General features: G+C 45.9%; 1 protein-coding gene across 1 annotated transcript; it reads left to right on the forward strand.

Moving 5' to 3' along the window:
* The first annotated feature begins 432 nt into the window (after window positions 1-432).
* Window positions 433-16,935, forward strand: PDK2 (pyruvate dehydrogenase kinase 2). Its single transcript, XM_051994794.1, has 11 exons — window positions 433-663; window positions 3,228-3,369; window positions 11,612-11,683; window positions 12,130-12,314; window positions 12,620-12,709; window positions 12,989-13,066; window positions 13,221-13,297; window positions 13,406-13,504; window positions 13,844-13,951; window positions 14,331-14,444; window positions 15,254-16,935. Exons 1-11 carry the CDS (start codon window positions 546-548, stop codon window positions 15,392-15,394), a joined length of 1,224 nt encoding a protein of 407 aa, XP_051850754.1. The 5' UTR covers window positions 433-545; the 3' UTR covers window positions 15,395-16,935.
* The last annotated feature ends 547 nt before the right edge of the window (window positions 16,936-17,482 follow it).

Below are 17,482 nucleotides of genomic sequence, written 5' to 3' on the forward strand. Positions count from 1 at the left end.
CTGCAAAGGGGCCTCCCACGTCCCACCCCGGGGAGGGGAACGCGGGGAATCCGGGGATGAAGGGGCGCTCGAGAGCGCAGAAGGATGAGTCTCATCTCTGGAGACCCGGGGTAACACGTTCCCAAGACTAGAAAGGTTGAACTTGAACTCTGGGGAGGAACCGAACCAATGGGTTGGGCTACAGGGAGGGAAGGGTTAACAGCTCCTACATCGGGGGCGGGATCTTAGAGAAAGCTTGGTCACAACATCAGACGGACTTGGTCCAGAAAGGGTTAAGAGGGCGGGCGCCCCGGGAAGCCACGTGCCGAAGCGTCTTCTCTTTGGTTCGGCCGGAGTTGTTTGTGCGCGATGATTGGAGGCGGCCGGGGGCGGGGGACAGGTGATTGGCTGAGGGAGCGTAGGCCGCTAAAGCTGTGTTGGAGGGGGAGGGGAGGAAGGAGCTGGCTAGGTGGCTGGCTCGGGCGTCGGAGCGGGAGCTGAGCGAAGCTGGGCCCCGGAGTGGGGCCGTCGCCGCTGCTGACACCGTCGCCACCGCCGCCGCCGCCATGCGCTGGGTTCGGGCGCTGCTAAAAAACGCGTCCCTGGCCGGGGCGCCCAAATACATCGAGCACTTCAGCAAGTTTTCCCCGTCCCCGCTGTCCATGAAGCAGTTTCTGGACTTTGGTGCGTAAGGCTTTGGGCGAGGAGGGGACCTAAGGACTGCAGGCAGGGCAGGGGCGATCGGGAGGCAGGTGAGGGCTGCAGTCCGGCAAGAGTTAATAGAGAGTCAAAGGGACTCCAGGCTGGCGAGGGTTGATGAAGAGTCAAGGGAACCCATGCTGGGAAAGGTTAATGGGAAAGTCAAGGGGGCTCCAGCCTGGAAAGAGTTCATGGAAGAGTCAAAGAGCCTCCAGGCTAGAATGGGTTCGTGGGAGAGACAAGGGGGCTCTATCCTGGGAAGAGTTAGTGGGGACACAAGGAAGTCCCAGGCTAGCAAAGGGAGAGTCAGGGAGTCTGGACTGGGAGGAGTTATTAGAGAGTCAAATGGGGCTTTAGGCTGGAAAGGGTTAATGGAGAATTACAGGTCTCTCAGGTGGGAAGGATTAATGGATAGCCATTAAAAGGAGAGCCAAGGGCTCCTCTCTGAGAGAGCTCCAGGGTTCCAGCCTGGGAAGGGTTAATGAAGAGAGAGGCAGGGGCTCCTGGGTGTAAGGGGTTAAAGAAGAGTAAAGAGTTGGCTTCTGGTTTGGAAAGCGTTAATGGAAAAGCTGGATAGGGGTTGAGGCTGAGAAAGGAAATAGAGAAGAAGCCAGGAAAATAGGGGTCCAACTTAGAAAGGTTTAATGAGGAGACTGGTAGAGGAAAGAGGCCCCTACGGAGGGTTATTGGTGAATAAACAGACCAGGGGTAGTTTATAAGGATAAGGAGGAGATAGGAGAAAAGATGGGGAGAAGGAAACTGAGGAAATAAGTAGATAGAGCTGGTCAGGAAGAATGTCAATGATAAAACTTAGAATGGGGTAGTGGGTATGAGATCGAATAGCCCTTTCCTTACCCCCTTTGCTTTCAAAGATTACCCATGTAAACAAGGACATTTGAAGATCAAAGCTGTCCCAGACTCACAAGTTGTTTTTTGTGGGGCAATGAACTATAACTTAGGACAGAAACAACACTTTTCCTTGGGGGGTAGGATAGAGGAGGGGGAAGGAAACTACTTCTTGGTTTCCCACCCATCTTGTGGATCAGGATCACCTTGTACCAGTCCCCGTGATGGTGGGTGGGCCAGTTAGAGGCTGTACTAACTGATCTCATGAAATGGGTATTGTGTGTGCCCTGGTCTATCCCTTGAGCACTTCTTTGGTGACAGCTGGGGGGGTGGGGAAGGAGGGAGGGAGGTCTCCTAGATCTCTGTAGAGTTGGAGAGAGTGCTTGGCTCTGGTTACAATCTGCATCACTGCAAGGGAGGGTGAGGAAAGTTGGGGAGGAAGAGGACTAAGTACAGAGCTTGGCAAGGACCAGGAACCAGAGTGTCAACAGAGTTGACAGCTAGACACCTGCTCATAGGTCTTGATTCTTCTCTGCCATTCCTTTATGGCCTTATTTGGTTTTTTAGCCACCTCTAGTCAGTTTCTCCCCAATCAAAGATCTAGGAATCCCAGCTCCCCGAGTATGAGGGATGACCTGGATTTAGAAAAGGCAAGGGATAGGATCCCAGTTCCCTCTCAGATAGGTCCCTTGGGCAAGTGGTAACTGTACATCTGGCTTCAGCAAGGAGGAGAATTTCAGCCAAAAGTGATGAATTTTAGATCTACTCCCCGAAGAAACAGTGAAGTAGGAATAGCTGGGTGATATCACCATATAGCTTAACAGTCTGGCTTAACAGTCAGAGGATCTGGATCCATCTCCTGCCTCTGAAACCCAAACCTGTGTGATGTATAAATCACTTGGATCTTCTCATCTATAAAGTGAGGAGGGGAGAAGTTGGATTTGATTGGCCTCTGAGGAACTGGCCAGCTTCAGACCTATAATCCTGTTTCCTCCCTTTGACTTGCCTCCAATTTCTCCCTGCCCCAACTCAGCTTCTCTTGTTCAGTAAAGTCAGTATTTTAACCCACGGGCTCTCTGAAACTTGAGAATCTGAATCCTTCTCTCTTTGGAACAAAGCCCTGGGACTGGGGCCTTATTACATTTGATTTCCCACCCCATTTCATTCCTTGTTGCCCAAGTTACTAGCTTCTGACAGAGAAGAAAAAAAGGAGAAACTTTGTTAATTGAGTCTGGGTGAGGCAGAATAGATGTAACTATGGAGGAAGTCTGGGGAATAGCTATAGAGATGGGATGAATGGGTAAAGGTTAGAGAGAGCAGGGTAAGAACACTGCATTGGAAGGCAGGAAATCTGGATTCTATTCTAGATTATGCTACTAGCAATGGGAATTAAAATAAGGCTGTTCTGTTCCAGGGTTTTCTCAGTTTCCATCTTTGTAAAATAGGGTTTTTTTTTTTTTTAGATGCCCCTTAAAGGTCCTTTCTTCTCTTGCTATCAATCAATAGCTCTTAAGCATCTCATATGTGCCTGGTATTCTATTAGGGAAAGCAATGTGTACACAGGAGACTAATTTAGAGGGAAGAAATAGAGGTTCATTTCAGGGCAAGACCCTAGTATCTGGGGTGATCAGTCCTGGACTCTTGGAGGAGTAGGCCCTGAGCTAAGCTTCCCTGAGAACAACTCCTCTTTTTTCTTCCATCAGGTTCCAGCAATGCCTGTGAAAAAACTTCCTTCACCTTCCTGAGGCAGGAGCTGCCTGTGCGGCTGGCCAATATAATGAAGGAGATCAATTTGCTTCCAGACCGGGTACTAGGAACTCCCTCAGTACAATTGGTACAGAGTTGGTAAGAGTACCCTTTCTTAGTCCTCCCCTCAGTTCCCCTGAAACACATGCACAGAAAGAGAGAAACGGGTGGGAAAAGACAGACAGACATAGACAAAGAGAAGAAGAAAGAAAGAAGAAAGAAACAGAAGTGAGAAAGAGAAACAGAAAGAGTGGTTTGAAGAAAGGAGGAGGAATGAGGAGAGAGAGACAGACAGACAGAGAAAAGAGAGATAGATACAGAGAGATTGAAAGCATCTTTCTTATGCACAGTGATGAGATCTAAATTATTCCAGTAACTCTGGGAGAAATGGGAATAAAAAGGATTCTGAGAAGATAAAGTATCTAATAGAAGTCACCCAGTACATCTCATCCCTTGGGACAAATAAGGCACAGCAAGAACAAATAATGCAATATATAAAACCCTTTTTAACGTGAAAAACCAGGTTTCAAATGGGAAATTATTTATTTCACAACCAGACCTCCCTGCCAGGCTAGTGTCAGTATTAAGTGACTAACCTTATAAAATTAGAGCACTTGGTCTGATTTGGTGAAAAATAAACAAGGTTAACTTATTAACTAGAACTATCTGATCAAAACACTAGTAATTTAAAGTGAAGTTAAAAGATATGGCATCTCAATCTGCTTCTGTCAGTCAAATAGAAAGTACTCTGACTTTGAAGTTAAAGGGTCTGGGGTTGCTAACCACCACTTGTATGACTTCTGACAACTTACTTCTTTTGACTGTGCCTCAGTTTCTCCATCTGTAAAATGAATGGATTGGACTAAGAGCCCTTCCAGCTCTAGAGCTGCATTGATCTCACTAACTCAGCTGTGTGAACTTGAACAAATTGATTCTCCTCTCTGGGCCAAGAATTCCTCATCTTGGAATGAGATGATTAGTCTGAATGGGCCCTTAAAAGCTCTCTTCTGGTCTGACATTCTGAGGTTCTGGTTACTATTCTTGTTTATGCTAGTTACTTTACTTGGAATATTTCCTAGGATAGGGGAGAGGAGATTTTGGAGCAAAATAAAGGGCATTAAGCCCATTTTTACCTTCAAAATAAGTGTTATCAATGCCTTCTGATTTTATCGCAACCATTTTCAGATATTATATTAACCTTTACTTTGTTCCCTACTTCTACCTCATAAGCATTCCTTTGTGTAAAGCAGACTGAGCTCAGGTAATACTTCAACCACTACCTCTCCACCAAAGGAAGAAGTACCCTTTCTCAGCTTTTCTCAGGGGCCAAGATTAAGTGTTACTATGATTTTAATGTTCATGAGTCTGTGTTTAAACCCCAAATTGACCCATGTAAAAGATCATTTTTTGCATGTATAATTTCCTATTTAATCTATTTTTTTGAGCTGGAACTGTGGTGGTTCAGATCTATTCAATGGTTCCCCATTGGAATGGGGAACTTCAGGTATGAAAATGCTCTTCATTATTCGGTCACTTATAGTCTTAAAGAGTTGTCTTAAGCACTAAAAGCTCCCCATAGGCAGGATGTGTCAAAGGCAGAAGTTAAAACCAGGTCATTCAAAGCTGACCCTCCATCCACTGACCCTCCATCCACTATACCACATTGCTTCTCATTTAATATTGTATAGGGAAAAAATAATGATTAGTGTGCACATTTTCTCCCTGAATCCCTGCCCAACATGGAGCAGCTTGCAGCCTTGGGGAAAACTGACTTCAACTAATAAAGGTTAGGCTAGACAGTAAAAATGCATTTTATTAATTGGGTGTCCCTCCCTTGTCCTAAAGACATTCTCTTCAGGAAGGTCCAGGGGGCTGACTAGGTTGAGTGGGCAGGGAAGGAGAGAAGAAGGTAAGGTCTTGAAATGCTGACAAGAAGAGTAGGCAGTGAAAGGGTGAGGTGCTCCGGAGGTGTTGGGCAGAGATCAGAAGATTTAGAAAAGAGCCAGAATTGCCATATGCCAGATTTAGGGCAGGCCACAGGAAGGATTTTCTGAGTGTTAGGAATATGTGGCTGGGAAATCATCTCTGTCCTTTGAGACCGAAAGGCCTGGGATCACAGATGCAGGGGCATGATGGGCTGACCTGTAGAGAATGAGTTTGGCTTTTACCTTAGTGGGGATATAGAGCTTGGTCACCCAAATATCCCCTTTGCCTGTACCCCCTACTTCACCTTCTAAGGAAAATTAAAACTTTCTGTCTGGTTGGTAGGATGTCAACCTTAATTATAATTCAACTGGATTAACCCTGACTCCAAAGCTCTCTTCGTAGATCTCAAAGCCCAGTATTTTGCTATGTTTTACCTCTATAGAAAATGTGTAGGGAATAAATACTCAGGAGGGCTGGTGAGCTAGAAAGGAGGCAGGAGATGATACCATCTGTTCTTTCCCATCCTCCTCCTCCTCCTTCTGTCCAACTGACTGATCATGCTTTATCTCCCCGCTGGCTTGTTGGCTCTAGCACAAGACTTGCTCTGATTGACCTCCCCACCCTCCCTGGACACCATGTTCTTGGACAGTGAAGAAGAACTAAGCTGAATGTAACTCCTCTCTACCCTTAAGCTATGTGTAGATTCCTGTACTGGAAAATGTTATGTCCTTGTTATTGACGTCTGAGAAATTTGGTTTGGCCCAGGTTACCAGCATACTAATGTGATGTATATAGTTCCAGGAGCATTGAATTTGTTAGATTGGATTTGTGTTGGCTCAGACACTCACTAGCTATGTTATCTTAAATGATTCTTGTATGTCTCCTTTTCTCCATGGGGCAAAAAATAGGGATAATAATGCATTCATTTGCTGCTTCCTTTCCAAGTATTGTGAAGAAAGCATCACAATGTGCTAGAGAAACACGAGCTAGTGTTATTATCTCCTTGCTCATTTCATTCCCCAAATTTTCTTGTTATGGCATAGTGAAGATGCAGTGCTGGCTTCTAAAAGGTGTATTAATAGAGGACAAGATTTGACAAACTGGAAAGGTTCCATATGTAAGCTTTTCTACAAACCATCTTTCAAAGATCAACCCATTTAAATGTGGGAAGCCTATTATCACAGGGTTGCTAAGTCAACTCCTTCAATCTTCGCTTTTGGCTATATGTTCAGTGGGAAAAATATGTATATCAGTAAATCTGGACCCTTGAAGTATTGATGTTTAATCCCTTAAAGCAAGGTAGGTGTATGAGTAGGAGTAAGCATTGTTGAATCAACTGGGATTAGTCCATAGAAGGTATTTCTACAATAAGGTAAATTTAACTTGGTTTTGATTCAATGGTACAACAGCACCTTAAATTTATATAGCACTTTATGTTTTACAAAAAAAATCCTTTTTCCTTCCAACACTCCTGTGAAGAGTGACAGCATAAGCATCATCAGAATCTTGCAGGAAGGTTTATAGAAGAGACCCACACCACAGGAAGGAAAGAATGAAAGCTGCAACAGGAAGTATTAAGGTTAGAAAGGAAGAAAGACTTTGTGACAGGAAGGGCTGATTGAGGCATTGGGCTATCTCTTTCCCTGGAGGCTCATTTATGAAAATTGTGGGGTTCTCTTCTGACAGACATGACTTAGTTGGGGATGGTCTTGAGTAGAGGTAGGGGATAAATGAGGCAGCCTTGTAAGGTGCCTGTCAGCCCATGAATCTGATGACTTAGAGGCTAAAACTGAGTAAAAGCCTGGAAACCATAAAATGCTGAAGGAATGTAAGATCACGTTTATAGCATTGGTATCTAATTCTCAGGATCACTCTCAGCCAGTTAATAATATAGGTGCTGACACAGAAAAAATAGTAAAGGGGGAGAGAGAAAGAGAGAGAGACAGACAGACAGACAGACAGAAAGAGAGACAGAGAGAGAAAAAGAGAAAGAAGAGAAAGGAAGGAAAAAGGGAAAGTCAAGCTTTAACATTTGCAAAGCAATTCACATACATTTTTTGAACCTAAATAAACTCAGTATGTAGAATGTGATATTGATAGTATGGATAAAGCAAAGAAACAGCTTGATTTGTATAACATCAAATTTAAGGAATTTTCAGGCTGGAGTGGGATATTCCCCATAAGACAATTGCTCCTACAGCCCAGAAGTAATCAATGCTTAGTGACTTGTTTTTATGGTCATATGGTTTCCACAGGCTAGAAGTAGTCACATGACCCATTTGCATATGTGTATATAAGATAACTAATGGACTAGAAAGGTTTGGTATTTACTGACTTGTTTATAGTCATATAGTTATCATAAGTCAGAAGCTGGACTTGAACCTAGTGTCTTCCCCCCAAAAAAAATTATATATGTGTGTCTGTATTCTTACATATACATAGGTCTACATGAATGATCACACATATACACAGGCAATATGGCAGAGTGGGCATAATTATATATATATATAATAGGATTAAAATACACATCATATATATGTATGTATATTACATATATCTGCCAGTTAACTAATAAAGAAACATTTAAGTGCCTATTATGTTCCAGATACTGTATTAAGTACTAAAAATACAAATATGATTAAGAAAGTACATTTGTATGTATAAGCATATGTGTACTTATAGAATATTGTGATAAAGATAAACATATATACGTGTGTGTGAGTGTGTGACATATATTACATTCTTAGAGTGTGTGTGTGTGTGTGTGTGTGTGTGTGTGTGTGTGTTGGGAGAGAGCACTGATTACAGAATCAGAAGATGGAGTCAATGTTGCAAAGAGAAACTGCTACCTGGATACTGTCTCTCTTAGCAGATGTGGTGGTTGTTCAGTTGTTTTCAGTCTTGTTAAGCTCATTTTACAGATGAGGAAACTAAGGCAAACACGGTTAAATGACCTATGCAAGGCCACACAGCTGGTAAGTGTCTGAGGCTAGATTTGAATGCAGGATTTCCAGGTATCAGGTCCAGCACTATATCCCCCATGTCACCTAGCTGTCAAACTAAGATGTCCATCTTACCCAGCCCTTTCTTCACTCCATGTTTTCAGCTGGCCCCATGGATTGGGAGTCTTTTACCATAAGGTCACATTTTCTATATAATAGTGGGTCAATAGGAAAATAGAATTAATTTTACAAAGCTAAATTTACAAAGCAAATGTCAGAATCAGAAGAAATTTGTCTATAGAAAATAAAAGCGCTGAAACAGGTAGATGGTGCAGCAGATAGAGCATTGGCCCTGGAGTCAGGAAGATCTGAGTTCAAATTTGGCCACAGACACTTGATGCTTACTAACTGTGTGACTTTAGATAAATCATTTAATCCCAATTGCACCCCTCCTTCCTCCCCCCCCCACACAAACAAGAAAGATTAATGGAATAAAATCAACAAACCTCATCACTGTTTTCCCCAATCTGTAGGATTCTTTACATAGAGTCATCAGGAAGAAGGTGAGATTGAAATTATGACCTTTTCTTTCACTTTCCACCTTTTCCTGGGCCTCGAACTTAGAGAATTTCTGAGCAGAGATATAATACTTGCTGCCTTTGAGGAGTCCCTAGCCTGATGGGGAAAGCATATCTCTGTCCTCAGGCAGTCTCCAGTCCTTTAGAAAAGACATTCTCTTGCATAGATTAGAAGATATTAAATTGAGAACTAGAAGAGACTGTAGAGATTCTTTTTCCATCTTCTCATATTACAGGTGAAGAAATAGGCCCAGAGAAATTCAGTGACATGTTTATGATACTAAACGGGAGAGCTGGAACTCCAGTCCCAACTCTTAGTCCAACATCATCCTCAGGGGGCACCCCCTTCCCTTCCCTCATCTGATAAATGAAACACAGTCCTTTGGGGAGTTTACAGTTAATGGAGGATTCATGATTCCTTCCTTTGGCCAGCTCTGAACATTACTTCCAAATGGTTTTTGGTCACATCAGGGAAGCATCCCTTCCTAAGCCAAATCAGTCCCCCCAACTACCTCCTTGTATTCAGCCACATTCCCAGCTAGTGCACCTACTCAGAGTAACCCAAGACATCCCTGCCTTCAGTGTCCTTATCAGGCCCCTTATCTGCCTGGTCAGAAAATGTCCATAGGGAACCCAGCCCTCTGAGACATATGAAGGAGGTCTTTAGAGTGTACCTAAGTGCCCTGGCCCAGAAACTGACTGGGAAACAGTGATGTGACAGACAAATAAAGGAGAAAATAAGTAGACTTGGAAACCTTGATGGGATGAGGTGGCAATCGTATAGAAGTGATTGTGGGTCACTCTCTGGGGGAAGCAACTGTGACTGATTTTTTTTTTTAAAGGTCTGGGTAGAAGTTACAGGGCTGGAAGGACGTGTTGAGTTAGGGGATTGGAATGAGTTAGGTACTGATCCTAGCAATGACAGAACACTCAAAGATGTATAGGTGATAGAACCACAGAATTGGAGAGCTGGGAGGGATCTCAACAGCCACATGATCCCTTCTTTACCTGAGAAATCTTAGTTCTAAGATACTGATAAGTGGTCATCCAGAGTATGCTTAGAGATTTCTAATGAAGGGAGCCTACCACCCCTTGAGGCAGCCCATTCCACTATTAGAGAAGCTCTAATTATTAGCAACAACAACAAAAAAGCTTAAATTAGTCTCTGCAATTTCTACCCATTGTCCTGGGTTTTACCCTTTGTGGCAAGACAGAAACAGGCCTACTCCCACTTTTATGTGCCAGCCCTCGAATCCCTAGAGACAGCTATCCTGCCTTGAGTCTTCTCCAAGTTGAGCATCCCCAGTCTCTTCATCTGATCCTTTTACAACATGGATTCAGGGTCAGGAGATCTGAGTTCTAATCACTTTCCTTCTCTTTTGGATTAAATGGTCTCTAAGGCCCTTTTCAACTCTGAGCAGCAAATTGAGGACTGAAGAAATCCAAACTCTGCTTTAGTATTGTCCCAAACACAGGCCTGGGGCAAGGACAGTGAAATTATAGAGCTCTCTCCAGCAGAATGAGAAACTCGGGATTCAATGCTGTTGGGCAGGCTTCTAAGGATAGCACTTAAGTGCTTCTGACAAGTAGAGTACAAAGGGAAAAATGCCTTCCTCCCATAGATTTCTACTTCTTTCCCCCTTGAAGAGTGGTAAGAAAAGAATGGGAACCACTTGTCCTGGCTCCCAAGCCTAACACTATTCTCTCTGTCCTGACTTTCTTTTCCATGGTCACCTTCCCCCCAAGTTCCCTGATCTGTCAGTAAAGGGAAAGAGAGGAGGCCCCCATCACTTTTATAGCCCACGTTGCCTCCCCAAAGAGTTTTTCCCATTTCCATGCACGTGTGACCAGCAGTTCCACCTCCCTGGGACAGGTAAGGCTGCTGAGATGAATTGGTAGAAGCTGGAAAAGAAAGCCCCAGCTGCATGCTTTTGCTCCCAGCAGTTTGGACTCTGATCCTACCCAGAGGCCCCTTGGAATAAACAGGCAGGGTACCCATCTGCCTCTTGGCACAGCTTCCTGCCCTTTGCTTCAATTCACCCAGCCTTCTTCCTTACCAACAACTCATGCATGAAGACACTCCTCTGTTGGACTTCTTGGCTCAGAGCCCACAGTTGATGCCATCCCCTTCCCTTTTAATAACTTTCTCATCCAAACTCTCTAAATTGTCTATCTCCTTTGAAGGAGAGACCCAAGAGTCTTAATCTTCTGCCTCCACCTGTAAACCTGGGATTTCCCTTTCTCTGATCTATCCACACTCTCTTAAGTGAAGGATAATAGGAATATAAAGAAGAATGCCTTTAAGACCTTTGGGGATAGATGGAGGTGGGGGTTATTTGCCTGACTCTTAGCCTTTATTCATGGTATTTCCTCCACCTGGAATGCTTTTTTCTTCCTCCTCCTCCCTCTTCTCGATCCCTATTGAAATCCTATCTGTCCTTTGAAACTCAGCTCAGATTCTACCTTTTCAGTGAAGATTCCATTCAGCCAGTAATGACCTTTTCCCCTTTTGACCTTCATATAACATTTGGCTCTTCTTTTTATGCACTTTTCATGTATTACTTTGTGTTGCAGTTGTTTCTTTATGTGTCAGATGCTTTTGCTAGACCTAAAACTCCATGAGGAAAGAGTTTCATTTCAGCATTGTATCTTTCCCATTTCTTTTCAAGTTCTACATATAGAGTTTGCCTAATAAATGTGTTGAATTACATCTTCCAACCCCTCTGGCCACAAGAGAACACAGGGTATTGGTCAGAGTAATTAATTTGGGAAGGTTTCCTGCAAGGGTTAAGTTTTGGAATAGGTAAGAAGGTTGATCTGGCCAGATAGAAGAAGCTGGTTCAAACACATTCTAGTTCCTTCTTCCTCTCTCTTTTCTCCTAACTCTGCCCAAAGGTATGTCCAAAGTCTTCTGGACATCATGGAGTTCCTGGACAAAGATCCTGAAGACCATCGGACTCTGGGACAGTAAGTGATTGAGTACCCTCTATAAATAAGCACAGTTGAGTCACTCATTAACTATGCCCCTGGACCACGTGCCCTCCAGGGCGAGAGCCGTATGCTGAGGATGGGGCCTGGTCTGGGAGAAGGAGAGGAGGTAGTTGCTGCTTTGTAATAGCTTTCAGTATGCTATAGGGTGTCCCCTATTTCCCCCTAACTTCTCATCTAACCAAGAGAAATTAGATACAGACAGAAGTGAAAGTAAGTTCTCCAGCTAGAAGATCTGTGGTCCTCCATGCTAGGATGTTTGCTCTGGGGGGAATGGAGAAGAGATTAAGGGAACTGAGCTCTTTGGTGCTTGGAGTAGGGGGAATCTTAGGTATGTACTTTAGTGAAGCAGGAGCCTCAGTGATGAGGAACTCTGGGAGCAGGTTTGGGGAGGAGAAAAATGGCTCTTCCCCCGCCTTCCCCAGGTTCACAGATGCCTTGGTCACAATCCGCAACCGGCACAATGATGTGGTCCCCACTATGGCCCAGGGTGTGCTGGAGTACAAAGAGGCCTATGGGGATGACCCCGTCTCCAACCAGAACATCCAGTATTTCCTGGACCGGTTCTATCTTAGCCGGATCTCCATTCGAATGCTCATCAACCAGCATAGTGAGAACCACAGAGAGCAAGGGGAAGGGGAGAACTGAGGTGGGAGAGAATTATTTAATTAGAAGGATTAGAGGAGCTGGGAGGGGTGTGTCAGGTGAGAAAGGTGGGGTTTAGAGGGGTTAGAGGAGCTGGGAGGGTTTGGAGGGAGGAGAGGAGTTGGGAAGGGGTTGTCAGATGAGAGAGGGGAGGGGGTGGTCCGAGGGGTTAGAGGAGCTGTTAGGTAAGAGAATTTGGGGAAGAATCTGAGAGCTGAGAATAGCTGTCAGGAACCCGACAGGATAATAGATATTCCCTTCCTCCCCCAGCATTGATCTTTGATGGCAGCACAAACCCTGCACACCCCAAACATATTGGCAGCATCGATCCCAACTGTGATGTCTCTGAGGTGGTGAAAGGTATGTGTGGGGGAAGTGAGTGTGCTTTATGGGACGTCTCTGACTCTGCCTCTTCCAGGACCTGAGGGGATCAACAACCTCTTGTCTCCTAAGTAAGAGGCTTAAGGAAAAACTTTAGCCAAGGGTGGCAACCCTTGGCACCACCCAGTTGGCAAAGAATGACTCTTTTGCCTGAGCTCCCCAAGTAGGTGGAAACTGTGTCCTAAGACTCTGTGTGTGTGTGTGTGTGTGTGTGTGTGTGTGTGTGTGTGTGTGTGAACTCTCCTCTCTTTCCTCCAGATGCCTATGATATGGCCAAACTCCTGTGTGACAAATATTACATGGCCTCTCCCAGCTTGGAGATTCAGGAGATCAATGGTGAGCTTGGGCTGGGACTGGTCTCGGGAAATTCTGTTGGGAGGACACAGGCAGAAGTTTGGTGGATAGGAAGATGGATGAGAGATTGGGGTGGGGCACTGAGCGTGGTCACCTCTTGGCAACTCCCTGACTTCTGAACTCGACCTCCTTCTAGCCTCCAACTCCAAACAGCCCATCCACATGGTCTACGTCCCTTCCCATCTCTACCACATGCTCTTTGAGCTCTTCAAGGTGAGGAAGCTCTTCACAGGGAGGAGGGAGTAGCATGGGGGAGGAGAGGTCTGCCAGGGGAGATGGGATCTAAGGAAGAGATCCCTTATATTTCTCTTCTCTTCTCAGAATGCCATGCGGGCGACTGTGGAGAGCCATGAGTCCAGCCTCACACTGCCACCCATCAAGGTGATGGTGGCCTTGGGTGAAGAAGATCTGTCTATCAAAGTATGTGACTTTTGACCCTGGAGGATGGAAGTAGCCAAGCTTGGAGTTTGGGGGGGGGGGGTTAGGGGTGGAGTAAGGGTGGGAAATTCTTTGAAAGCTAAGCATTGAATATGAGAGATACTTGGGTCTCCAGCTCCCTCTCATGAACTCCCTTGATATGAGGCTATTTCCTCTGCCCCAAAGACTTCTTACTCCCTGAACTTGGGCTTGGGGCAGACAAGGCGGGGAGAAGGGATTGGGGATAAGAATATTTGGAGAGCTTGGGAGTTGAGGTAGGTGAGGTTAAGACTTTTTCACCTGGGTGAGGAGGGAGTTGCTAACATGTCTTATCCCACTTAGATGAGTGACCGGGGTGGGGGAGTTCCTTTGCGAAAGATTGAGAGACTCTTCAGCTACATGTACTCAACAGCTCCCACCCCTCAGCCAGGCTCCGGAGGGACTCCTTTGGTGAGATGGACCTTCTATGTGCCCTTCTCCGCACCTCCCAATGGCTCCCCCTTTTACTAGCTCCCAGACTCATGCATGGTCCTTCTCCCTCTCGGGCTTTCTGACTTTGCCTCCATACTTATTTTGACTTGCCCTCTGTCTCTATGTCTCTTGTCATTCATTTTCCCTCACTCCCTCTCTTTATTTTCTCCTCCACCACAACTCATTCTCTTCCTCAGCCAAACTTACTCATCCATCTGTACCTTTGGGCGATTGCCCTTCCTCTTCCCAAGCTTTCTCCCTTCTTTCCATTTCCCTCGTGGTTTTCCTCCCTCTCCTATCTCTCCTGCTGTCCCCGGGTCTCCTTCCATGGAGTAACCAAGTCCCTCATTTCCTGCAGGCTGGTTTTGGCTACGGACTCCCCATATCTCGCCTCTATGCCAAGTACTTCCAGGGTGACCTGCAGCTCTTCTCCATGGAGGGCTTCGGGACTGATGCTGTCATCTATCTAAAGGTGAGTGATTCTTTTCTCCCCGTCCTCCTGCCCCCTGTGACATGGCTGACTGGTATTGAAATGGAACAAGGAGGAGCCTGATGCTTTTTCTATCTCTGGGGATGATCTGCTCACCTTACCCCTTACCAGCTTAGCCCTGGGGCCTGTGACTAGGTCACTGTCTCATGAGGGTGAGTAGGAAGGAGGAAGGCACCTGCCCTCGGGATACTAGAGCAGAACTTCGGAAGTTTGTCTCATCTGCTTTTGAGTCCCTAAAGCTAATACTGTGGAAAGAGTTGACAGGAGCTGACCTACTGAGTGTTAACTGCCTAGCATCCTTTGTATCTGCTGTCCTGCTGAACAATGAGCCAACAGGACCCAATGTCACAGTCACTTGGTTATGCTCTTGCCCTATGGCCCGGTTCTGGGGAGCTCTGAGGGAATTCCCAGGGCTCGTGAGTGGAAGCCTGGGTACTCCACCCATTCAGGAAAGGCCTGAGTCAGTGCTGCTTGGCAAAGGACCAGAGATTGTCAGGGAGCCATAGGAGGGAGGCCAGGGGTGCTTGATACGGCTTTCTGCAGTGCCTTCTGTCACTAAGATCAATTCCTCTGCCTTTTCTGTTTTGGAAAAAGACACTGTCTGCCCGGGGGATGAGCTGACAGACCAGAATAGCTCTGGTTTCCGGGAATAATTATTCCTGATTTTATAGCACTTGTGGCTGCTCTTGGGAGGAAAGCCCCTGGGGCAGCTTTCTGCCACCTGCCCTGCTGCCGGAGGGTCAGCCATCATGCTTGGAGTGTGGTGGACACTAACACCTATCCCCCCACAGGCCCTGTCAACAGATTCTGTGGAACGCTTGCCTGTCTACAACAAGTCAGCCTGGCGTCACTACCAGACCATCCAGGAGGCTGGCGACTGGTGTGTGCCCAGCACGGAGCCCAAGAACACATCCACCTACCGAGTCAGCTAGACGGGCTGCCAGTGCAGGCCTTAGGAGGGTGCCCGCTGCAGGCAGGTCCCCTCCTGGCTTTGCAGTGATGGCCGTGAGGACAGATGGATCTCTTTAGGGACAGGTCACCCTGGTGATCTTCCCCCTATGTCTACCACCCTAAGGAGTTGGGGGGATGGCACCATGATGACCTGTCTCTGTTTCCATGGAAACTGATGATTCCCTTTACTACACTGACCCCCAGACGCCAATTTCTATTTCCATAGAATTCCCTGGGGAAATTCTTCCCCTCTACCCTAACCAATTCAAGTTTGGGGAGGGGGAAATGTTATCCCTGATAACCTAACTGTTTCTATGGCAACTGCAGTGATGCCTTCACTGCAGCAGCCCCCAGGTGCCAATTTTTGTCCATAGATACTCCTGGGAAGACCCCTAGGGTGGTCTGCCTAGTGACTTTTCCCCTCACCCCCACTATCCCAAGGGAAGAAGGAAGGTTTCCTTGATGAAATGTGTTTTTTTCCTTGGCAACTGGGATGATTCCTTCACTACAGTGGCCTCTAGGTGCCAATCTCTGTCACCATTGAGACCCCTGAAATGGTGTTCCTAGTGACCTTCCTCTTACCCCTTTGTCACCCCAAGTAAAAGGCGGGGATTCTCCTGGATGACCCAGTCACAGTGAAGACCTCACTGCAGTGGTCCCCAGGTCTATCTTCATAAAGTTACTTGGAGGGAGACCTCTGGAATGGTCTCCCTGGTAAACAAACCTCCTTGGGGTCACTAGCACACCTAGGGGAGCAGTGGTTCCAATGACAATTCATGGGAGGTAACCCCACCTAAGACAAAATCTGTCACTTCTCTATCTGGGGAGTGGGGCAGTATTCTGGGTGCCTTGCCACTTATCCACTTTCTGTAGTCTTCCATTCGAACCCTTCAGCCTGCCTTTTCCTTCTCTTTTGAGCCAATACTCCCCTCCACACACATTCCCTGGGGATTGGGCTCCTATCAGTGTTGGAAAGGACTGGCTGAGGCTGGGGCTGAGAGGACCCCAGCCACCAGAAGTGGAACAGAGAGCTTCTGGTCAGTGTTGCATCCACTTTGCTAATGGGCTTATTGGGCTTCCAACTAACTAGGAAGAAAGTTGCATGAATGGGGGAATCCCTCCTCCCAGAGAAACTGGGGCAAACATTGGTCTAGTTAGAAGACTCCTTTTGAAGGAAAGTAAGGACAACCCCAAGTTTCAGTCTTCCCAGAGTTCACCAGCTCCTCTGCTTAAACAGTGTTTTCCTCTCCCGACTTGGTCCAGGCTCTCTATCATATATACCCCATCCTGCCTGAAGCAGCTGCAGTCTCTTAGACTCCCTTTCTGTGCTTCCTTCCTTCTTCCTTCCCAGAAATCACCCTGATGCTTGGTGTAGCTTGCTTTCTCCCCCTTCTCCCCCCAAGCTGTATGTACATATCTGGTTTTGTATCCCTGGGGAGACTCCCTCTCAGCTGTCCAGTACATGAGAGGTTAAATTGTGTGTTCTTCCTGGCTACACCTGGTAAAAAGGAGATTAAATGAGGTTTCTAGTTTGGTTGCTTACAAGTGGTGGTGGGAGGCAGTGAAGAGGGATGGGTATAGTGCCGCAAGCCCTCCCACTCACCCATATCTCATGATATTCTCTAACAGACCCCTTTAATATACAGAATATGTTACACATACATCCCTAAAAGACACAGGAGATGATCTAATATGTTCAGTATCTAAATTATATGCATCCCTTACATAGTACCAGTGGCTTTGCCTTTGGCAGACAGTTCGAATATGCTCTCTGAGTGTTCACCCCAACAAACCCCAACAAATTCCATGGAAACTATGGTGATTCCCTTTACTACACTGACTCCCAGATGCCAATTTCTATTTCCATGAGTCCCTGGGGAGATTTTTCCCTTTGGATCTTCCCCTCTACCCTAACCAATTCAAGTTGCCTATACAGAACTGGAAAATTGACCAAAGTAGAAAGACTTTAAGGGAATAAATATCTAATCCAAACTCCTCAATTAATAATTATGGCCTGTAACTGGGAAAGTCTTTTCCAGATCATACTCTAAGTAATAGATCTCATATTT

The sequence above is a fragment of the Antechinus flavipes genome, chromosome 4, assembly GCF_016432865.1.
Source record: "Antechinus flavipes isolate AdamAnt ecotype Samford, QLD, Australia chromosome 4, AdamAnt_v2, whole genome shotgun sequence".
In the NCBI taxonomy this organism is placed as follows: domain Eukaryota; kingdom Metazoa; phylum Chordata; class Mammalia; order Dasyuromorphia; family Dasyuridae; genus Antechinus; species Antechinus flavipes.

Excerpts from the sequence above, each read along its gene's own strand:
- PDK2 (XM_051994794.1), top strand. The coding sequence starts at position 546 with ATGCGCTGGGTTCGGGCGCTGCTAAAAAACGCGTCCCTGGCCGGGGCG. Across the intron at positions 13,505-13,843 it reads AAGAAGATCTGTCTATCAAA|ATGAGTGACCGGGGTGGGGG; the intron begins GTATGTGACTTT and ends TATCCCACTTAG. Across the intron at positions 14,445-15,253 it reads ATGCTGTCATCTATCTAAAG|GCCCTGTCAACAGATTCTGT; the intron begins GTGAGTGATTCT and ends ATCCCCCCACAG.